We start from the raw sequence: 22,419 nt of genomic DNA, 5'->3' as shown, positions 1-22,419 counted from the left end.
CGAACTGAAGGGGATCCAGATGTGGTCTTACTATGGGTCGCAGCTGGTCCAGGATGAGCCTTTCCAGGGTCTTCATGATGTGGGAGGTCAGTGCCACGGGCCTGTAATCCTGGGGGCCACTGGGACGAGGCGTCTTTGGTACAGGGACGAGGCATGATGTCTTCCACATCACCGGGACCCTCTGCAGACTCAGACTCAGCATAAACAGTTTATGAAAGACTCCACACAGCTGGGGGGCACAGGTCTTGAGGACAAGGGGACTCACTCCGTCTGGTCCAGCAGACTTGCCTGAGTGAAGTCTCCTCATTTGCATCTCAACCTGGTATTGAGTGAAGGTGATGGGTGGGGGAGGGGTGTCAGGAATCTCACAGGAGGCAACATGTGAAGAGAGAGGCTGGCACAGTGGTGTGGCTCTGGATTCCAGGCTGACTGCAGGTGAGGTTGTGGGGGTGGGAGCAGACACTGTGGTGTCGAATCTATTGAAAAACAGATTCAACTCGTCGGCTCTATTCTCACCTCCCTCAGCTCCCCTGCTGTTGGTTGGCCTGAATCCAGTGATGGTCTTCATGCCCCTCCACACCTCTCTCATGCTGTTCTGCTGGAGTTTCCACTCCAGCTTCCTCCTGTAATTGTCCTTAGCCTCTCTGATCTTGTCCTTTAGTAACACCTGGACCTTCCTCACCTCCTCTTTGTTGCCCCCTCTGAAAGCCCTCTTCTTGTTGTTGAGGAGGGCTTTGATGTCCTTAGTCACCCACGGCTTGTTATTTGGGTAACAATGAACAGTCTGAGCTGGAACAATGGAGTCGGTGCAGAAAGTTATGTAGTCTGTGATACACTCAGTAAGCCCATTGATGTCCTCGGCGTGAGGCTCACAGAGTGTTTCCCAGTCGGTCACCTCGAAACAGCCCTGTAGTTCCGCTATTGCCTCCTCTGACCACCTCCTAACAGTCCTGGTGGTCACAGGTTCCCTCCTCACAATTGGCACATAGCGGGGGGTGAGGTGAATCAGGTGGACGATCTGATTTCCTCGTGTCAGCATTGTTCCCACATCATCATAATTAATGTTGTTCCAGGTTCAACATTGCAAGTGACCAATCACCTTCTTGTGACGTCATTCCTTTGCGACTTCGAAATACCCGCCTTCAAGTATTTCGAAATACAAGTGAAGAAGCGAAAAACCGCCGCCTGTCCGCCGAATTTGAAGTCAATTTAGGATACTTTCCTTTAATAAACGGTAAGCATTATACATATGTTCCTCACTTGGCTTGCTGTTTGTTTGCTAGCGATAGGCTACTTGACAACAGCATTAGCTAACCAGTGTTCTCTAGACCAGCGTTCCCCAACTTTTTGGGTGTTTCGTGGCCCGGGGGTTGGGTCAGGCAAAATTGCAGTAGCTTCCCTGATCATTTTACAAACATAAGTGAAGAGAATCTGGACTAAAAGGCCTAGACTTATGGTTGTGTGCTGAATCTATGAATCAAACTATCACCTGGAAACATAATTAACTGGTCCATAGCTGTGAAACTGGACATGAGTTCTTGATTCTATGGAGATTAACAGTAATCCAGAAATTTACAAATTTGTCCTGGTACATCGCGTAAATGTTGTCCCAGGGACATCGCGTAAATGTTGTCCCTGGGACATCGTGTAGAAGTTGCCCTGGGACATCGTGTAGATGTTGTCCCTGGGACATCGCGTAAATGTTGTCCCTGGGACATCGCGTAAATGTTGTCCCTGGGACATCGCGTAAATGTTGTCCCTGGAACATCGTGTAGATGTTGTCCCTGGGACATCATGTTAAAGTTGCCAGAGACATACCATATGAAAGTTTAGCTTCTTTTAGCCCCTGTTTGTTTTATATTATTTTATATATATATATATATTTTTTTTAATATTATATTTAATATTTACATTGTATTGCAAAAAACCCCAAAACAAGTTAAAATGAATTAATGAATATTGACTAATTAAACATTCGTTATTTTTCCACCAGAAATGGACGACATAATTAGAAGAAGTGTTCTGAATGACGAAAAAAAAAAGAACTGGAAAAGACACACAACTTTGTGTGCATGTGTCACAATGCCAGGAGGACCCATTCAGTGTTGTGTTAGAAAAATTGAACTCATTAACCCTTCATGGACATTATAAATGTTTAAATGTTGCCTCAGGTAAAGACAGGAAAAGAGACTATTACAAATTCAACTGCATCAGAGCTGGGGGAAAAAGTCGAAACAGCTACAGAGCAGTGGGCTGTAAGGCCTATGTTTCATTTAAAGTACTCAAATGTTGGAAAGACCACACAGTCATCGTGCAGCGTACATATGATAAGCATGATGGGCATGATCCTTCGGACCCAAAAGACGCACATTTCAACAATATTTCCAGTGATTTGAGGAGGAAGATTGAGGAACTGCTTTCCCTTGGAACTAAGCCAGCCATCATACTAACCGAATGTCATAAATGGGCCAAAGAACATGGACACAGAGATCTTCACAACAGAGAGCATTTTGTCACACCACGTGACATTGACAGTGTTAGAACCTGCATGATGAGGAAGAAGCACTTTAACTGTGGAGACAGTCAATGTGTACATACCTTACTTAATGGAAAACATCAAGAACATGTTCTCTTCTATCAACCATACACATCTGACCAAGAACTAATGATTGTTTTGCAGACACCTGTAATGAAATCAAACATGGAGAACTATGCAAAACAGTTAGTATTTGTTGACACCACGCACTGCGTTAACCAGTATTCATTTCCCTTATTCACACTTGTTGTAAGAGATGATCATGGGCATGGAGTCCCTGTGGCCTATGCTATTGTCAGCAACGAAAGTCAGAAAACCCTGGAAACTGTTCTTGGAATAGTTTGTGAGCATTTCCCAACTTCCCCGAGGTAAATAATACATTGACAGCTATTAATTTTGAAATAATTCCTTTTCAAAAAAGTTATAACATGCCAGAATCTAATGCTATAGCTGCAGCATGGGCTGCAAAAAACTTTCCTTTCCAGTTGTTAAAGTTATTCCTATAGGCTGTATGCAGTATTTTATATATCTACTTGTGAGTTGAAATGTTTAATTTGGCATTGAAGTGGTGCTTTGAGATAGCAAAAACATTTTCATACTGTTTAATCTCATTTAGTGTTTTCTTTTTTTCTGTAGAGCATTTATGGTTGACAAAGACTTTGCGGAAATAAATGCTTTGCAGAAGGTTTTTCCAGAGTCAGCTATCCTTCTATGCTGGTACCATGTCTTGCAGGTAAACCACGTTGTTTTCTTTTCACGTTGTCTAAGATGCACCTGAAACACATTTTTACAACAGGGTCCTGTTGTTATGATTTGCCTCATTGTGATATTCACCTACTCAGGTTAATGAATATAAAGGGATAAAATGTTGAGTGACTATGTCCATCCATTTAAGACCACAGTGCACTCATCTTCTGGTGGCTGCTTCCCAAAGCTCTTTTTGACATTTAAAAATATGTTTGCCTGGTTGATTTCTGTAATGCACAGGTCCTCTTGTCCAGTGAGTGACAAAGTTATTTTTGGACGTCAGCTTTCTTTTATGCTTTTTGTACAGCTGCTCCTCTGTCTCTCTCTCCAGATTAACTTTTTTTCTCTTACATTCACAGGCTGTTAATCGATGGCTTTCAAAATCAGAGTCCGGGGTCCATGGGCTTTCTAACACCCAAAAGAGAAATGAAATCATTTCTTTCTTTTGTAAGCTGAAAGCTTGCACATCTGTAAGTGTAATTTGTCTATTTCACATTTTGATTTCTTGATTACACTAAGAGCATAATAACTTTCAGTTGCTAAAAAAAGTTACAGAGAGATACAAAATAGATTTTTGAAACAATTTCTAAAACTGGCTTCTTATCTTGCTTATCAAAACAAGTACTTAAGCTGTGCAGAACATCATTGTGTCACCCACTGTGCAGTAGAACTTGTGAGTGGGATTCTTTCACAGACAGATGCTGAAACCAAATATGCTTATAGGTTTAGTGTTCCTTCTTAGCCATTGTAAGGGAAGAAATAATTGCTTCTTAATACAAAAACACGACATATTATTAATAACTTAAAATTCTTAATGTTATTCAATAAAAGGAAAAGGGCTTCAATACATAATATTAAAGATTTCAATAGGTCTGTTAAATGGATTGAAATATATTCTGTTGCATCCAATTCTCTTAGGAGGACGACTTTAAAGCCACATCAGCAGAGTTCTGCCAGACATTTAAGCAATACCCTTTGGTGTGCCAGTATTTTCAGAAGCACTGGGAAGGCATTGGCCACATGTGGTGTGACTACGGCCGTCGGTTCAGTCACGCTCGTTCTGAAACAAACAATGTGATTGAAAGGTATGATTTATTATTTTGACCTCATTCAATTGTATTGCTGAAAAAAAGATATTATGCTTTAATCCAAGAGGCTAAACTGAGTAGGTTCGTCATGTCATTGCCAGAACAAGTTTTAGGCAAATCCTTTAAATTCTAGCAGCGTTTTTTATGTTATCACAACAAAAAACAGAGTAGGTGGATTTGCCTAAATCAGCTAAACCGGCACAGAGCATTCCTTTATAAAAGACGTGTGCAATAGGTTTTCCAATTTTTTAAAAAATAATACAGTCTTGATTAAAACTTTAAATTCCTTCAATTACAGTTACTAATCATTTCAAATAACTGTTTTTCAGATTTTTCCACCGCCTGAAATACCAGTTTTTATCTGGCTACAAGAATAGGCGTCTGGATGATCTGATTGAAGTGCTCCTAGGGAAGGCCGACGACTACTTCTCAGTCATAAAAACCCTGCAAGATGTGGGCCGCATGAAAAACAGGTTTGCTGACACCTTGTCTCAAGTTTCAGACTCTGCTTCAAGACTGATGGAAAGTGGTTGGGCTCTTAAAATTACAGTCAAGAACAGCCATGGAGTTAATGCATATCAAGTCCCATCTGAGTCAAGAGAAGACATGGTGTATGATGTCTGCCCTGTTGAGTCCTACTGCAACTGTACATATGGCTTACGAGGACTTCTTTGCAAGCATCTAGTGTTACTTGCAAAATTAGCAGAGGCTGACAATGACATCTATCCAAACATGGAAACAGACCTTGGCAAGAATTGCAGTGAAAGAAAGGCATTACTTTGTACACTGTGAGGACTTGAAAGTGATAAAAATGCCAAGTTTGTTTGGAAATCAGTGTTTTTTTGCATCGGCTGAAACACTTCAGTGCACTTGTTGTACGTTCTCTCACTATAACACATGTGCTTGCCTGAAGGTGGCTTGTAGCCATTTTAAACAAATGAAAAACTCTCTGAAAAGTCCTCTATCAACTTTGAATGACACTCCTGTAGTTGAAAGCACAGACAAAAAATGCACAGAAGATGCAGTTTGAAAACTAAATGCTGTTTTAGACACAGTTAAACAGTGGGCATTCATTCCAGAGGGTATTACTGCAATGATAGATGAACTGCATACAAATGTCTTAAAAACAAAACAAGTAGGCAAAAGTATATGCCAGTACGAAATAAAGATGACAGATAATGCACGCAAAATTAGGCCATTGTATTCTAGCAAGAAACGTTCGGCCAGCATCGACATTCCAACAGTCTGTGAAAATGAATGTGAACAGTCGATAACCACTGAAAGAGAGACATCCTCTGGAGAAAATGAAAACCTTTTGGAATACAAAACAAAAAAGAGAAGAGTTAAAGCTAAGTATATGCACAAGTAGACTTTTGTGTGACATTTCAAAGGGACTGCATCCATTACTTCTGTTTATTGAAACCTAAAGCTGAATAGCTGTCTTAACTTTCTGCCAAGGAACAGATGAAAAGAAATTGTTTGGTCTCTCAAGCAGTTGTTATTTATGTGTGTTATTCATTACTTTGGCTTGGTTGCTGTTTTTGATAAAAATTCATCTGTGCCCATTGTAATATTTTCATATGTTACTATTTTTATATTGCTATGCATTATAAATAAAGGATTACTTATTACTATTAAAGGTCTGCATTTGTAATTGTTGGTATTATTTATAAAATATGCGCTCTTAAGTTTTTTGCTCCATAAAACGATACCTGTCACTTTTTGGACATAGAGTATCAGCTGTTGAGAATCCTGGCTCATACAAAATAGAAGTAAAAGGTTTCAACATCCAGCCTTTTTATGATTAAATACAAAGTGTAATAACAGAGTTATTGGGGTGTGATTTTGTTAATAGTTAGTCTGAAGTATAAGTTTAATAGTAATGAGTAAGAAAATATAGCCAGAATAATGGAATGAGACTAACACCTGACCTCACACTGAGATTTGGTATGAAGTGGCATGTTTGTGCTAATGCTGACATTGGGGCTCAGAGTTCCTCTGTGTGTATATATTTGTGAACGTTAACTTGGCTAATGTCCAAGGGTTTGACTGCTTTCCTGTTGGATTGTATCACAAAGAACAGGGATAAGAGCACCAGTGGCCGTGCACACCCTCATCTCTCTCCTTCACCCAATCATTAGTGTTGGAAACCGGCATTAGCTCAGAGTAGATTAGACTTCAGTATATCAAATCAATCAAATCAAATCACTTTTATTGTCACATCACATGTGCAGGCACACTGGCACAGCACATGCGAGTGAAATTCTTGTGTGCGAGCCCCACAAGCAACAGAGATGTGCAAACACAACAACACAAACGAGCAAAATACAAGAATGGCCAACCTGAAACTAATAAATATATGTACAATATATAATAGTGTATGCATTTCTGGATGTGTATACTAAATATTTTCCTACGTGTGTGTGTGTGTGTGTGTGTGTGTGTGTGTGTATACACATTTTTACAAATTAAATAGTAAAAAAAATATATATATAATAATAATAATAATAATAATAAAATATACAGAGTTGAATATGTGCAAAACAAGTGGCATTTATATACAGTATGGAGTGCATAATGTTAAAGTTCCAGTAGTGAAGCTGAGGTGTCTATGACGTGTTCAGCAGTCTGATGGCCTGATGGAAAAAGCTGTCTCTCAGTCTGCTGGTACGGGACCGGATGCTGCAGAACCTCCTTCCTGATGGAAGCAGTCTGAACAGTTTATGGCTGGGGTGACTGGAGTCCTTGATGATCCTCCCCGCTTTCCTCAGGCAGCGCTTCCTGTAGATGTCTTGGAGGGAGGGAAGCTCACCTCCAATTATCCGTTCAGAGCACCGCACTACTCGCTGGAGAGCTTTGCAGTTGTAGGCGGTGCTGTTGCCATACCAGGTGGTGATGCATCCAGTGAGGATGCTCTCAATGGCACAGTGATAGAAGGTCCTGAGGATGCGGGGGCTCATGCCGAATCTTTTCAGTCTCCTGAGAAAGAAGAGGCGCTGCTGCGCCTTCTTCACTGTTTTGTTTGTGTGTACTGACCACGTAAGATCCTCAGCCAGATGTACACCAAGGAACCGGAAGCTGCTCACTCTCTCTACAGCAGCGCCGTTGATGGTGATGGGGGTGTGTACTTCTCTGCACCTCCGGAAGTCCACTATCAACTCCTTTGTCTTTGCGACGTTGAGGGTGAGATGGTTGTCTTGACACCAGTGGGTCAGGGCGCTGACCTCCTCCCTGTAAGCCGTCTCATCACCGTTGGTGATAAGACCCACCACTGTAGTGTCGTCCGCAAACTTCACAATGATGTTGGAGTTGTTAGTGGCTGTGCAGTCGTAGGTGTAGAGTGAGTACAGGAGAGGGCTCAGTACACACCCCTGTGGAGCACCAGTGTTCAGTGTGATGGGGGATGAGGTGATGCTGCCCAGTCTGACCACTTGGCGTCTGTCAGACAGGAAGCTAAGGATCCAGCTGCAGAGGGAGCTGCTCAGTCCTAGATCCTGCAGTTTCCTGTCCAGCTTCGAGGGAACGATGGTATTGAATGCTGAGCTGTAATCTACAAACAGCATCCTCACATACGTGTCTCTCTTCTCCAGGTGTGACAGGGCAGTGTGTAGTGTCAGGGCTATGGCATCATCAGTGGACCTGTTGTGGCGGTATGCAAACTGTAGAGGGTCCAGTGAGTCGGGTAGTGCAGAGCAGATGAAGTCCCTGACCAGCTTCTCGAAGCATTTGCTTACGATGGGGGTCAGGGCTACAGGTCGCCAGTCGTTCAATGAGGAGATGGTGGAGGATTTGGGTACAGGGACGATGGTGGCCATTTTGAAGCAGGCTGGGACTACAGACAGAGAGAGGGAAAGGTTGAAGATGTGCGTGAACACTCCAGCCAGCTGAGCCGCGCATGACCTGAGGACGCGGCCGGGAATCCCGTCCGGACCAGTGGCTTTGCGTGCGTTCACCTTCCTGAAGCACTTCCGCACATCCTCCTCAGACACAGTGTGCGCACTGACGTCATCCGCGGTGCGCACACTGTCCGGTCTCATGGTGTTCGCTGTGTCGAATCTAGCGTAGAATACGTTTAGATCCTCACACAGAGAGGCCGTGGTCTGCGGTGTGCTGGTTTTCCCTCTAAAGTCTGCGATCGTGTTTAGTCCCTGCCACATACTCCGAGGGTTGTCAAACTGTTGTTCCACCCTGTCCCTGTACTCACGTTTGGCTGCTTTGATCGTCTTCCGGAGTTGGTAATGTGCGTGTTTGTAGTCCGATGTGTTCGCGGAGGCAAAGGCGGTGTTCCGTGCCACCAGTGCTGCGCGAACATCTCCGTTAATCCAGGGTTTTTGATTTGGGAAGGATTTGACTGTTCTGGATGGGACGACATCTTCCACGCATTTCCTGATAAATCCACAGACTGAGTCTGTGTATTCATCAATGTCTCTGGCGGCCACGTGAAACATTTCCCAGTCCGCGTGATCAAAACAGTCCCGCAGCGCAGACTCCGATTGGTCCGTCCAACAGTGCACCGCCCTCCGGGTTGGAGCTTCCTGTTTCAGGAAGTATAGTGCAAGTGATTTGATTTTATGATTATTTGATTCAGTTTTTTCTGTGTTCAAGCTCAATTACTTTAATAAAATATGTTGAATTCAAACAAATAAATAAACAAATAAACTGTGGACATTACCCTTTTAAACCTTTCTGAAACAAGACAGGTAAAAACCAGTGTATAAAAGTTTACATAGGTATAAATAGCTCTAACACTTTACTCCAGCCTGGCGTCCACACATGTGGACATCACATTTTGGGTTATTTAGACCAAAATACTAAATCTTGATCAACAAGTGCCTGATATACAGTTATGAGGACATTATACTGCAACTGTTCTATCGAAATTTCAAATTAATGTCCTCATATGTGGCTCTCATTTTTCTCAGAAACAAAAATTAGGTAAAAAAAACAAAACCTGGTAATTCTTTTTTACATTCATCGGGTTCCAATCGGCCCAAATATCAAAGAGAAATTAAAAATGCATGCCATGGAAGATTTCGGGTCTTAGGGGGTTAAAATGACCAGACCCCTCCGGCCTGTTTTCCAGGCCACTAAATTAAACCCAGTCAATTACCAATTGCACAGAATAAAAACCTACGAGGTCCACTAATAGTCCAAAAGTCCAAATCTTTAATAGAAAAGACAGGCAGAACTCAAACAAACAATAATCCAAACGAGGAGCATATATACACACTGGAAAGTAAATAATTATAAGTTATTAAATCAGACTAATTAAATACAGTAAAACTAATAAGGGAAGACGAACACACGGGAAATAAAAATAACAGTGTAAACATACCAAAACTCAAAATAAAACAGGAAAGCTACTACAAACCGAGTGTGACACAATTACATTCATATTGAAACATATGTGATAATTTTCTTTGTAGCATTTTTAAGATATGTGTTAGAACAGTCATTATGCTGTTTGGATTAGGAACCAATCATTTTTGCCAAATAGTTAACACAAACTTAGAACAACAATGAACAATTTTCAAGATTCTGATTTACAGAACAAACAAAAGTCACAAAAGGTTTCATTATTTAAGAGACAAGATCAAGTTTTTCACACAGGAATGAAATGACAGAATCCAGTGCAGCGGGGCCAAAGGTGTGTGTCAGCAAACTGAAGGTTGAGGAATCAGTCAGCTCATGTTTAAGATTGTGTTGGATTTTGAGAAGAGTCTGTCTGTTATTAGAAAGTAAGATTAACAATGTTACACCAATAACCCAAATACGGGGAAATGACAAATAATACCAAAAAAGATACAACTTTCATATTGTTTTACTAACTTACTTTGTCATATCAGCACTTGAATGGTCGATGCCTTTACAGACCATGTCTGTTGTGACATCGCAGGCCAATCTTCCGGCAAACCCGAGGGCTAGCTCCCCAGCCTCCTCTTCACTCAGAACACTAAACACTGTTACTTTAGTTTTGGCCTTCTTAGGCCTGTCAAGAATCATTGCGGGCAGTTTGGCTTTACGGCCCTAAAAAAGAAAAAGTGCAAACACCAAAAGAGCAGAGAGAGACACACACACGCGCACAAAGTTAAATGCTTTTGTTTACATGGTGTAATTGTGTATATGTTGCAGCAAATGCACAATTTCCAGCCACATTGTCACTTCATTGATACGAGTAACCTGGATTTATTTCAGGTGACATCAAAATCACGAAATGTATACCTACCCCAATCAAACCTCTGAAAACATGAACTGACATGTTCTCTGCGTTGATTCTGCGCTTGATCTCGTCTTCTGTTATTGTGTAGGTTTTCTTTTTTGAGCTTGGTACAGATAAGCGACCATGCACTCTGTAAACTGTACTAGTTCCTTCTGAATCAGTTTGGAATTCTGTATCTGCATCGATCCTGTCAACATCATCAGCAGCAGCATTATCTGTACTCAGACTTGTGCCGTATACTTCTGCTTCTTTTTCGTTGTCTTCAGTCTGTGTACCTTCATCTCTTTCAGTCTGTGTACCTTCATCTCTGACTGTCAGTCTTCCTATCTCACTGTTACTTGTCGATTTGCTGGAGATGTTCTCTCCCTTAGGAACTTTTCCTTTGTCATTCGCTGCCTGATGCTTTCCCTGATGACATTCTTCACTGGCTACTTCTATTGCTCCTCCTGTATAGCCACCCACTATGCTGCACAACTCCTTTCCCTCTGCTGTGCTGCACTGTGCTGTTACATAAAGAAGAATGATATAAACAGCACTATATCAATTTAATTGTGAAGAGAAATCCCCACAATACGACACAGTTATGTCTAAAATAGTTTTGTGTAAAAACTGGATCTTGAAACGTCCACTTTAATTACACAGTCCTGGTGTGCAAAGGCAAAATTACGAAAAAAAATTTCACTTTAAACATTTTTGGACATTGTTTAGTTATATTGTGACTTACTCTCACAGAAGATACAGATGCCACAAACAGACTTTGAACAACGCATGTGCTTGTATGCACCACATTTCTGGCACTGCACCTGTGAATTAAAAAAAAGAAAAAAAAGAAGAAGAAATAAACAAACAAAAAACAAATGAACAAAGTCCATTAAATAAACAATCTATATGGCTAAGGACATGTCATAGTGTACCCGGTCTTTGGCTGCAATCACACACCAGCACTGACTGCACTTCCTAGTTCGATCTGCAAAATATAATTTGTTTAAGTACAAGTTACATTTTCCAATGTTAGAGAAAAAGAAGGCAGCTAATTTTATCTTTACCTATTGAGGAAAATAAGTAGTGGCAAAGTCGGGACCTGAGCTTTGTGATTTCAGTGTTGTACTCCTCCACTTGTGTTTTACCGTCAATGAGAGATTGGGCAAACTAATAATTGACGAAGAAGAAGAAAAAAAAAAAAAAAAGAACAAAAAGAATTAGATTAACAAAGAAATGTTTGTTTGTTTTTAACCCCCCCACCCCACCCCCCGAGAAAAAAAACAAAAAACAGAGCAACCAAAGCAAAGCATTACTGCTGAAATGGTTCAATCTACAAAAAAAATTGAGATTTTACCATCCTGCCTCTAAGGCTTTAAAAACTGAATAGGCAAAAATGTAAACATTACTTATATAGGTTAAAGCTATAGTTTTCAGTACCATTATGACATGCACTCCACATGAGTTCCCATCCTGTTGATGTGGGTGGCTCACATGTGACAAGGTCCACTCTCCAGCGCAGCCTCTTGCTGAAGCAAATGAGCTGAGAGATCGCAGTTATTACAAATAAAAAGCATATAGAGAAATCAATAACCACGTTCGGTAATGATTTCAATTAAATTAAATATGTTATGTTAAATATGTTAATTAATTACCTCCAGTTTTTCAACACCGCACTTTTTCTGACCTCCGACTCGCCAAATGAATTCATATAGACTATGGTCCTCTTGGGTATATCACAAAACTGTTTTGTAAAAAGATGGATATGGTAGGCTTGGGCCTTGAGCTTTCCTAATGAGGGACACTGAAAAGTATCATGCACTAGAGAGAGTGCAAAATCTGTGCAACTTACAAACAAGGTCCAGTGGCTGCCGTTTTCCAGACAGGCTCCAATCAATTTCTCATACATCTGAAAGATGTTTTTCTGGAAATAAAAAGAATGTGACAAGTATGTTTTTCTGTCAAGAATGACACTGCAAAACTGCGAAAGCTTGTCAGGTGAGACTTGTGATTAATTCTGCAGATACACAAACATATAGAAAGTGTCATTTTTGGTTTACATTAATTAATTTCTATAGTGTGTACAAAACAAATCAAGACCACAGACTCAACACGCACCACTCAATTTTTGGTGTTCTTTATCAGTTGGCCAAGACAGAAATGTTTTAATCTGTGTGCATTGCTTTTGAACAAGTCTTTACACAGAAAAGGTTTCAGAAAGGTATTTTTCAGGTTCTTCTGACAAGGCTTCAATTTTGGAAAATGCTGTTTGTTTATAGTGGCAACTTATAAACCCTTTGTGATAAGAACATAGTTACCACAGTCCAAGTCATACCTTCAAAAAGTATGCACTTTGTGCTCTTGTGGACCCATCCAAAATTTTTCCAGTGATTTGGCTTGGTATTGGATAAATGTGAGGGAAATTCTATAAAAATAACATAAATACACCTATGTTTTCAAATACATTACAAAAAACGTAAACATGCTATGTCATTATGATCAAACAAGCTTTTCAACATACCTCACACTGCAAATAGATTAGGCCATCTATTACCTTATAAAACAAATAAATAAATACATATAAATAAAAACAGAACTAAGGAATACGATTCATTAAGTAAATTGTACAATAAAGTGTATTTAAAGCAGAATTTAACATTAGTTTTATGACAACATAAAAGGATTTTTATGTCAAGAGGTACCTCATCTGAAATGTTAGTCTGGTCAAACAGGGATTTCAAACTTGAAATACCAGTAGAGTTTGGTCCAGCTACTCCCACAAGGTAATCTGTGAGAAAGCATATGCTGTAGTCAACAGATATCATTTTCTTTTTGCATGCTGCAACCATCATCCATTTCAGTCTTCTAGGAGCTTTGTCTGGTTGTAGTTCTTTTTTCTCCTCCTCTCCCCTCATCTATTAATTAAATTGTTTTCTGACCTTCCTAACTGTTTCCGACCTGTCTTCCCAATGTGATGTTTAAGCAATATATGTATGGTCAGAAGGGGGTGAAATTTTCATTGCAGTTGTACGTGTAACATTGCATGTGATAATAAAAGGCTTGATTGGTTGATTATTCAACATGAGTTGACATTTACCTGACATTGTGAAGGAGTCACAGTTTCTGTAAGGGTGTAAGAACATAACATGTGGATTTGTTACACTTCTTTTTCACAAGTTAATAACAATCAATAATTTTCATTCCATTATTTACAAGCTATCACACGATGTCCCAGGGACAACATCTACACGATGTCCCAGGGACAACATCTACACGATGTCCCAGGGACAACATCTACACGATGTCCCAGGGACAACATCTACACGATGTCCCAGGGACAACATTTACACGATGTCCCAGGGACAACATTTACACGATGTCCCAGGGACAACATTTACACGATGTCCCAGGGACAACATCTACACGATGTCCCAGGGCAAATTCTACACGATGTCCCAGGGACAACATCTACACGATGTCCCAGGGACAACATCTACACGATGTCCCAGGGACAACATCTACACGATGTCCCAGGGACAACATTTACACGATGTCCCAGGGACAACATCTACACGATGTCCCAGGGCAAATTCTACATGATGTCCCAGGGACAACATTTACACAATGTCCCAGGGACAACATTTACGCGATGTACCAGGACAAATTGGTAAATTTCTGGATTACTGTTAATCTCCATAGAATCAAGAACTCATGTCCAGTTTCACAGCTATGGACCAGTTAATTATGTTTCCAGGTGATAGTTTGATTCATAGATTCAGCACACAACCATAAGTCTAGGCCTTTTAGTCCAGATTCTCTTCACTTATGTTTGTAAAATGATCAGGGAAGCTACTGCAATTTTGCCTGACCCAACCCCCGGGCCACGAAACACCCAAAAAGTTGGGGAACGCTGGTCTAGAGAACACTGGTTAGCTAATGCTGTTGTCAAGTAGCCTATCGCTAGCAAACAAACAGCAAGCCAAGTGAGGAACATATGTATAATGCTTACCGTTTATTAAAGGAAAGTATCCTAAATTGACTTCAAATTCGGCGGACAGGCGGCGGTTTTTCGCTTCTTCACTTGTATTTCGAAATACTCGAAGGCGGGTATTTCGAAGTCGCAAAGGAATGACGTCACAAGAAGGTGATTGGTCACTTGCAATGTTGAACCTGGAACAACATTAATTATGATGATGTGGGAACAATGCTGACACGAGGAAATCAGATCGTCCTGAATGAGGTTATGATCTGACCTACCAAGTGGGGGGAGGGAGGAGGAGCTGTATGCATCCTTGACGTTAGCATACAGTAAGTCTAAAGTTTTCTCTCCCCTGGTGGGACAGTCCACATATTGTTTGAATGTTGGTAGTGTATTGTCCAGTGATACATGGTTGAAGTCACCCGAGATCACAATAAAGGCACTCGGGTGCTGAGTCTGTAGCCGAGCTATGGCAGAGTGGATAGTGTCACATGCAGCTGTGGGGTTAGCAGAGGGGGGAACATAAACAGCCACCAAGATGACGTGAGAGAATTCCCTGGGTAAATAATACGGCCTGAGTCCAACAGCACACAGTTCAGTGTCCGGGCAACAAATCCTTTCTTTGATTGTTATGTTGGCAGGGTTACACCACCGGTTGTTAACTAAAACAGCAAGCCCACCTCCTTTACGCTTACCGCTAGCGATGCTGTCCCTGTCCGCCCGAACAGTGTGGAAGCCTTCCACGGAAGCATTCTCATCGGGAATGACCTGGTGCAGCCATGATTCGGTGAAACACATCAGGCTACACTCTCGGTATTCCCTCTGACTCCGTACCAGTGCTGAGAGCTCGTCGATTTTACTTGCCAACGATCGCACATTTCCCATCACGATAGACGGCAGACACGGTTTAAACCTCCTCCTCGCTTCGAGCCTCCGCTGTCTCACCGTCACCTTTTTTCTTCTCTTCTGTCCTTGACCTCTGCATCCCCGATGTGTTTTCCTCCAATTAGCACCTCCAAGTCCGAGACCGTGGTTCTCAGCCAGAAGAGAGTGGAGTGCCCACTCTGGGTCAGGGACCAGCTACTGGCCCAAGTGGAGGAGTTAGGAATCCCAGGGTGTTGTTCACAAGTGAACACAAGAATGACAGATGGATCGGGGCGGCGTTTACAGTGAGGAGAATGCTGTACTGATCTGTGTCCCCCTGGTTGAGAGGAGGTGGCTGTGGTGAGGGACGCCTGGACTTCTCTGCTGAAACTGCTGCCCCAGAGACCAAAACCCATATAAGTGACAGAAAATGGATGGATGACAAACACAACGTATCCACACAAATACCTCTGCCAACTGTCACTAACAGTGGAGGAGGGGTGATGATTTTTTTTTTGCTGCCACATGGACTTTGACACCTTGCGATCATCAAGTCGGCCATTAACTAATAATGGATTGGATTTATATAGCACTTTTCAAGGCACCCAAAGCACTTTACAATGCCACTATTCATTCACTCACTGGTGGAGGCAAGCTACGGTTGCGAGGTTCAGGGAACGCCATCGGCCCCTATCAGTAGGCGGTAGGATAAAGTGTCTTGCCCAAGGACACAATGACCAGGACAGTGAGCCCAGGGATCGAACCGGCAACCTTCCGGTTACAGATGCGCTTCCCAACCCCCTGAGCCACAGTCGTCCTCTGTATACCAAAGTATTCTAGAGTCAAACGTGAGGCCATCTGTCTGCCGGCTGAAACAGAGTCATGCAACAGGGCTATTATTCCAAGCATGCCAGCAAAAAAGAAAAAGAATTGAGGTGTTGGAAAAGTTATTAGCCTTAAAAAAGAGTTGTGCATAAATAAATGCCTGTACACATCAATAAGCTAAAGAAGAGTGGCTCCTCTTTACAATAATATTGTGAGAGACTGATAAAGTCATTTGGAAAATAACAGTTTTTCAGATTCCTGTAAAAAACTAGGGAATGCTTAGTTTTCTTAGCAGGTATGCAGTGTACCTGGTGTACTAATTGAAATTTACTGACAGAAACATCCAAACCGAGACACATCTATAGTTTGATGACATTGTAAAGCAGTGTAGTCGTTGTCTTCATTAGTTTTTTTTATGATAAGTCATCAAAAGTAACACAGGGAGAAATCCTGTTTGCAGATGGGGACTTCATCACTTCACATACCAATATATTGTGCATTAATATGATTTTATGTATTTCTGATGCTTCTCTTCTGCTTTTAAAAAGAATAATCAGTCAAAATACAATCTAGGACACACAAACATTACTGTTCTTCAGGTGAGGGAGGTACTCCTGGGCTTATAATTACAACTTTTACAAGGGTTAAGAAGCCTGATTCACTCTATGTGTTGTTTGGAGGATTCTTTTTGGGCAGGAGGCGCTCTGCTTATTCTCTTTCATTTTAAATTTCAGCTCGCCAGAATGTTTGATGAGTGTTTAACCAAGCACAAAGTGACCGTGCCAGTGACATATTGATCTTTCTTCCACTTTGTGTGTTGCTATAGCAGCAGCAAAGCAAAGTCCAGCTGTGCTTTGATCATACAATACAGCATATCCCCAGGATGTCTTACACTGGTTTTAAATTTCTCTCTGACACTAATAATCTTGGCTGTTTTACATTCCAACAACATACAAGAAACACAGTTGTATTTAATCCTAAAACAGTCTTGGAGTCTCGTTAGTTGTGGCATCATTAGTACCACCATGTGTCACTAAGGTGACCAACAGAAATTAACAGAAATTTGGGGTTATCTTATCATGCCGACTCCAACTGTCGAACAGAGCAAGCATGAGTCAGACACACTTCCGCAGCCTGTCCCAGACCCTTTTTTCCTTTGCTATTGCCCTGTCACCACACCCCCCACACCCTAACCTCCCTCCCACTTATGAATTTATCTTCCCAGTATGAATCCCCAGTCACATTGGAGTGGAGCCTCTTTCTATAAAGGGCGATTAGCATCCGAGCTCAAACTTTGCTACCAAGTTAGTAACTTTCTCCATCTGCAGACATGTGCACTGGAAAATGTTCCCGCTGCATTGCTATTACTCTGTACCCACTAGTAGTCATATCTATCATCTGTAACATCGTGCTGTTCTTCCCTGATGGGAACGTCACCTATGACAAAGACGGACATATTACCGAGGAGGTGAAATACATGGGGGGACTCATTGGAGGGGGCGTACTGGTGAGTGGTCCTCTGTTTTTCAGTGTTTTACTAAAGGATAGAGCTGATTTCTTTTATGAAAATTTGGAGTCTCAGAAAAAAATACACACTTACATATACAGTCTAAAACTGTGTGCATATCTAAATTGAATCCATGTGTTTTCTGAGAATTAGTTTAGTGTTTAAAGATTTGTTTCAGTGTGTTTGACACTCGCATGAGAATCATCTAAACTGGGCGTGAGCAGGGTGCAAAAGTCAGAATTCACTGGTGCGAACTGTTTCTTAAAACATGAATGAAGGCTCATGTTTACATGTTTACAGAGTCTTTTATTCCACTAACGACAGACTGAATATTATGTCCTATCACCTCCTTTGTCCTTCTACAGGTGTTGCTACCAGCACTGTACATTCATTTAACTGGTAAAAAGGGTTGCTATGGAAATCGCTGTGGGGTGAGTCAGACATGAGCACAGTAAGATGCTTCAGGTTAGACAGGCTTGATTAAGTTTAATGATTAACACATTAAATGTAAAGCATCAATATGCATATACACACACATCTCGACTGAAAGGAGATTTGAATCCTGTAAATGTCAGAAAAAGTGTTTGGACTCCCAGTCTTACTGCAACTTATGAGGATCATTCCTGGGATTTGGTACTGTTTGAGTCATTGTGACTAAAATAATGTATTTTGTATAAAAATGAGTCGATGCTACGGCTGCACCAACTCATTTGTAATGAGCAATTTGAATAACTCGATCATAAAAACATGTTTCTAGCATCCAAAACAGGAGCGCTTTTTTTTTAATCGCCATAAAACCTCTACTGGGTCAATACAACTTTGTGGCACTGATGTAGGGCTGTTAGGTTGGATATTTAATTATTATTAACATTAATTATTAACATCTATACCATCATAACATCTTGTTTTAAACCACAGGGCAAACTTCACAATGCTGACATGCTCACTTTTGTTCAGAACAACCACCACACGCTCCTTTAAAGGCGTACAGACACAAACTCACTCATTCACTTAAACATTCAGATTAAAAAAAAGGAAAGGCACAAAAATAAATACACATGAACATACACACACAAAATCTACTTCATCAGGCGATACAACACTGTCAGACCTTTTTTTGCCAACTATTAATGTAAGAAAGCCTTTCAAGAAGACACATTATAGGTCATTTTACTTTATGGCCTAGTTTAAATTGTAAGTATACCTTATTTTACTTTACTATACTTGAGATCATTTATTTATTTTTGCATTAAGAAATGTTTTTCTTTACAAATTTCTTTAAAAAAATTACATGTGAATACTATGGGAATGTTTAATTTTGTGAAATTGTATTTATTTAAATTATTAAAAATGTTGCAATTTCTAAAATGAGCAGTTCATTTTAACATGCCTCTGTTTTCTCTTTTGAATATTTATTATTGCTCATTAATAAGACAAAAGTATTTCTTATCCAATTACAAAATTGATGGAATTATAGATAAAATATTCAATTGCTAAAATAACTGATAGCTGCAGCCCTTCTCAATACATATGTCTTAAAGCTTCTCTTACATTATTCACCCCCCTCTACCGCATAATACAATTATATGAATCCAAAATTACCTATTTTTTTTACAATGATCACTGATGATTTTATTACAAGTATTCTAAAAAAGCCATGACCCGAATCATCTCTGTTCAAGTTCCGTTACCCATGAAAGTTAGAAAAGTCTTAAATAAGTTGACATTTTTCATTTCTGTTGCTTTGCCTTACTTATAATAATCTACACCCAATGTTGTTTTTTTCTTATTATAAATTATATTTTATCATTTTATATTTGTAATGCTGAAAATCTTAACAAGTTGTGTCTCTGAATTCCCTGCAGCCTCCCTTATGCATATGCAGATAATTACTTAACATAATATGTTTATTTCATTTAAAGATTATTATATGTACACTTTTGGTACCAAACCCAGTAGTAATTGTCCATATACAACCTGTTTAAATGGAAAATAGCTGAAGTGAAAAGATACAATTTCACTTCATGAAAGTAAAAATGTTCTTTATTTTTGTCATTGCTAAGACTGTGCAAACAAATTAAAACTGCAAGTTCTCACTGGTTTGGTACAGGATATGTTACCCGTGTTTTTTTGTTTGTTTTTCAAAACTAACTAAATGAAATAAAACAATATTACAATTATTTCAATGGATTGTTAAATGGAGTAAATAGACAAAAAGGAAAAATCAGAACACTGGACCAAATTTATTTTTATTATAAAAGATATTGATAGAAAGTACATCATATTTCAAAATACATAATGCCTTTTCTTTGATAATACTTTGTGTTAATAAACACACTCTTTAAATATATTTTCAGAGTAAAGTCATAGACATTTAAGCTCTCAGAAAATGTAAATATGACAGTGATTGTACATTTAAAACACTTATAGAGATGTGATATTTGACGCACATCGCGTGTGGAGAATTTAGACAAAATTGTTATATCATAATATCCTGAGGCTGACCAGTTTTCTAATATTTGAACAAGTCCAGTTTCAGCTGAGCTACTTTTTAGATGATCTTACTGTGTTGACACTGAATGGACTGATCCATGTAATTCAATTCAGTTTTATTTATATAGCACCAAATCACAACAACAGTCGCCTCAAGGCGTTTTATATTGTAAGACAGACCCTACAACAACACACACACAGAAAAACCCAACAGGGAAAAACTCCCTTTTAACAGGAAGAAACCTCTGGCAGAGCCAGGCTCAGGGAGGAGTGGCCATCTTCTGCGACTAGTTGAGAGATTTTAATATTATAATAAAGTAACAGATTTTATTAATAGATTTGAATAAAATCAAAACTTAAAGTAGTCCTGTTAATGAACCGTTGTTTCTAAAGTTAAGCTACGATTACACTGTGAAATGTGAGTCTGCTACAGAAATTAAAAAGGTGACCTAACACAGCACCAACCAGTAGCACCTGAGTTAGCTTGCTCTCTGGGTAATATTTACATTTAAGGGAAACAGTATTGTATTTTCTATATATTCATTTTGTTTTCTTTGCACATTAAAAACAAGTGAAAAGTGCAAGCATTTGTCATCTGCCTTGTTACAAGCTCTTTTTTTTTTAGGTAATTTTGACTATATTGTTTTTAATCTGGATAGATTACAAGTGTAGCATTCATTTCATTAAAATTTTTAGCAATAAATATTAATTGAAAACGTTTTTGATCACTAGTTTTGTTCCGTTCACGAACATGGACATGTATTCAACTTGTTATGTATTTATATGATTACTATCACTGTGACCTGTGACCTGAAGGAGAGGTCAGAGGTCAAACATGAAATATTTTAAATCTTTATACTGTATTTTCTATATGCTGACAATACACAGCACAATTGTAAGAATTGTGGTTTCTAAATTATAAAGCTTTCCCCCAATTTTCCGCCAATAAAACATCAATTCGACCTTGAAGACCTTAAAGCCAAATTTTAATGGATTGCTAACATGACCTGACGCTAGGTTTTATCAGAATTCATTTCGAACCTTTTAAGGTATCATGCTTACATACAGAGTGAAATAAACACTAGCAAAACAAACTCTGTGGAGGGAGTAACAGACCTGTTTTAGTATGTTTAGTTTGGCTTGTAGTTAATCTTGATGAATCTACAGTTTATGGGAAAAGCAAACACTGAAAGAAAAATGTCACCAGATGCTTAGTGAGCACCTACAACTACCTGTTTTATTTATCAACAGGATGGAAAAAAAATGTGTCTTTAAACTGTATCATGATTGCATTTGACCTTTATCATTTACTCTCTCTGCAGATGTTCTTATCAATTGCATTTGCTGCAGTGGGTGTTGCTGGAGGCCTGTACAGTATAATTGTTGCAGTACTTGGTTTGCAGAATGGGCCTCTCTGCAAAACCGGACTGGTCTGGACAACGCCTTTTAAAGAACTCACAGAGTAAAGCACAGGAGTGACTTCCTCGTGACACATTTCATACGTTTCTCAACTTTTAGTCATTTATAATTCTCCTCTCTTGCACAGTGACAGCCACTACCTGATGGACAAGACATTATGGAGCTTATGCACAGAGCCTAAGAACATTGTGGAGTTCAACCTTGGACTGTTCGGCACTCTGCTGGCCACAAGCTGCCTGCAGGTGATCCTCTGTGCCACACAGATGATCAACGGGCTCTTCGGCTGTCTGTGTGGAACCTGCAATAAGGAAGCTCAGATCGCCTAAAAAATTTACAAATTAAAAAAATAAAAAAGGTAAAAATGATTTACTTCTCAGATTTATGTAGAGACAATTCAGACTTCACCTCTTCTCTCTGGATTATTATGTGGTTATTTTTTTATGTATTCATTAATTCACATAATCTGAGAGTTTCTGACAGTTGATGGGCGCCCCCTGCTGGATGAATGACGATAAACTTCATGTCTGCATAAAACATTCTCTTTGAAGTTGCACCGTTTAATAAAATAACTTTTTATGTATTTAATGCTTCATATATTAACAGAAAACTTAAATATTAAAATGCACAACAATAATTTTAACAGTAGAAATGATTTACACCAATTAGATGGCCAGTTTTAGATAATCTGGTTTAAAACGCTGCAGCTACAGTTATCATACTGCATTTTGTTGTGACGTTTGAATAATTGTGCTTTACAGTCAA

At 39.7% G+C, this 22,419-nt stretch overlaps 3 protein-coding genes across 11 annotated transcripts; 2 read left to right on the top strand and 1 right to left on the bottom strand.

Moving 5' to 3' along the window:
- The first annotated feature begins 1,033 nt into the window (after nucleotides 1-1,033).
- On the top strand, nucleotides 1,034-5,711 carry LOC146565554 (uncharacterized). Of its 2 annotated transcripts, XM_085288762.1 has the most exons (6): nucleotides 1,034-1,234; nucleotides 1,994-2,904; nucleotides 3,173-3,269; nucleotides 3,643-3,753; nucleotides 4,202-4,368; nucleotides 4,701-5,711. In XM_085288762.1, exons 2-6 carry the CDS (start codon nucleotides 2,027-2,029, stop codon nucleotides 5,161-5,163), a joined length of 1,716 nt encoding a protein of 571 aa, XP_085144888.1. In that variant the 5' UTR covers nucleotides 1,034-1,234; nucleotides 1,994-2,026; the 3' UTR covers nucleotides 5,164-5,711. The 2 variants fall into 2 exon arrangements, with proteins under 2 accessions (XP_085144888.1, XP_085144889.1); XM_085288763.1 differs by lacking the exon at nucleotides 1,034-1,234 and having other exon boundaries at nucleotides 2,762-3,071.
- A 3,803-nt stretch (nucleotides 5,712-9,514) lies between these two features.
- LOC146565553 (uncharacterized) lies at nucleotides 9,515-14,789 on the bottom strand. Of its 7 annotated transcripts, XM_085288766.1 has the most exons (14): nucleotides 14,580-14,786; nucleotides 13,668-13,693; nucleotides 13,273-13,358; nucleotides 13,092-13,124; nucleotides 12,906-12,995; nucleotides 12,423-12,494; nucleotides 12,226-12,314; nucleotides 12,011-12,113; nucleotides 11,638-11,740; nucleotides 11,506-11,558; nucleotides 11,316-11,394; nucleotides 10,598-11,094; nucleotides 10,205-10,398; nucleotides 9,515-10,096 (listed from the first exon to the last, which is right to left on the bottom strand). In XM_085288766.1, the coding sequence occupies exons 2-14, from the start codon at nucleotides 13,672-13,674 to the stop codon at nucleotides 9,952-9,954; spliced, it is 1,551 nt and encodes a 516-aa protein (XP_085144892.1). In that variant the 5' UTR covers nucleotides 13,675-13,693; nucleotides 14,580-14,786; the 3' UTR covers nucleotides 9,515-9,951. The 7 variants fall into 7 exon arrangements, with proteins under 7 accessions (XP_085144892.1, XP_085144890.1, XP_085144895.1 ...); XM_085288764.1 differs by having other exon boundaries at nucleotides 13,273-13,693; nucleotides 14,580-14,789; XM_085288769.1 differs by lacking the exon at nucleotides 13,273-13,358.
- A 2,669-nt stretch (nucleotides 14,790-17,458) lies between these two features.
- LOC146565552 (transmembrane 4 L6 family member 4-like) lies at nucleotides 17,459-22,237 on the top strand. Of its 2 annotated transcripts, XM_085288759.1 has the most exons (4): nucleotides 17,459-17,745; nucleotides 18,111-18,176; nucleotides 21,561-21,700; nucleotides 21,785-22,237. In XM_085288759.1, exons 1-4 carry the CDS (start codon nucleotides 17,569-17,571, stop codon nucleotides 21,981-21,983), a joined length of 582 nt encoding a protein of 193 aa, XP_085144885.1. In that variant the 5' UTR covers nucleotides 17,459-17,568; the 3' UTR covers nucleotides 21,984-22,237. The 2 variants fall into 2 exon arrangements, with proteins under 2 accessions (XP_085144885.1, XP_085144886.1); XM_085288760.1 differs by lacking the exon at nucleotides 18,111-18,176.
- The last annotated feature ends 182 nt before the right edge of the window (nucleotides 22,238-22,419 follow it).

This window comes from Mchenga conophoros, linkage group LG10 (assembly GCF_057382185.1).
Source record: "Mchenga conophoros isolate Kocher_MC1m ecotype Shallow Benthic linkage group LG10, M_conophoros_male_GT1.1, whole genome shotgun sequence".
In the NCBI taxonomy this organism is placed as follows: domain Eukaryota; kingdom Metazoa; phylum Chordata; class Actinopteri; order Cichliformes; family Cichlidae; genus Mchenga; species Mchenga conophoros.
Note: the sequence above shows the minus strand (reverse complement) of the source record. Positions and strands in the feature narration are given on the sequence as shown.

Coding starts and splice junctions, on each gene's coding strand:
- LOC146565554 (XM_085288762.1), top strand. CDS start 2,027: ATGACGAAAAAAAAAAGAACTGGAAAAGACACACAACTTTGTGTGCAT. Junction 3,270..3,642: donor GCTGGTACCATGTCTTGCAG/GTAAACCACGTT, acceptor TTACATTCACAG/GCTGTTAATCGATGGCTTTC. Junction 4,369..4,700: donor ACAAACAATGTGATTGAAAG/GTATGATTTATT, acceptor ACTGTTTTTCAG/ATTTTTCCACCGCCTGAAAT.
- LOC146565553 (XM_085288764.1), bottom strand. CDS start 13,485: ATGAGGGGAGAGGAGGAGAAAAAAGAACTACAACCAGACAAAGCTCCT. Junction 12,315..12,422: donor GCAGCCACTGGACCTTGTTT/GTAAGTTGCACA, acceptor TTTACAAAACAG/TTTTGTGATATACCCAAGAG. Junction 11,095..11,315: donor CATCTGTATCTTCTGTGAGA/GTAAGTCACAAT, acceptor TTTATGTAACAG/CACAGTGCAGCACAGCAGAG.
- LOC146565552 (XM_085288759.1), top strand. CDS start 17,569: ATGTGCACTGGAAAATGTTCCCGCTGCATTGCTATTACTCTGTACCCA. Junction 17,746..18,110: donor TCATTGGAGGGGGCGTACTG/GTGAGTGGTCCT, acceptor GTCCTTCTACAG/GTGTTGCTACCAGCACTGTA. Junction 18,177..21,560: donor GCTATGGAAATCGCTGTGGG/GTGAGTCAGACA, acceptor CTCTCTCTGCAG/ATGTTCTTATCAATTGCATT.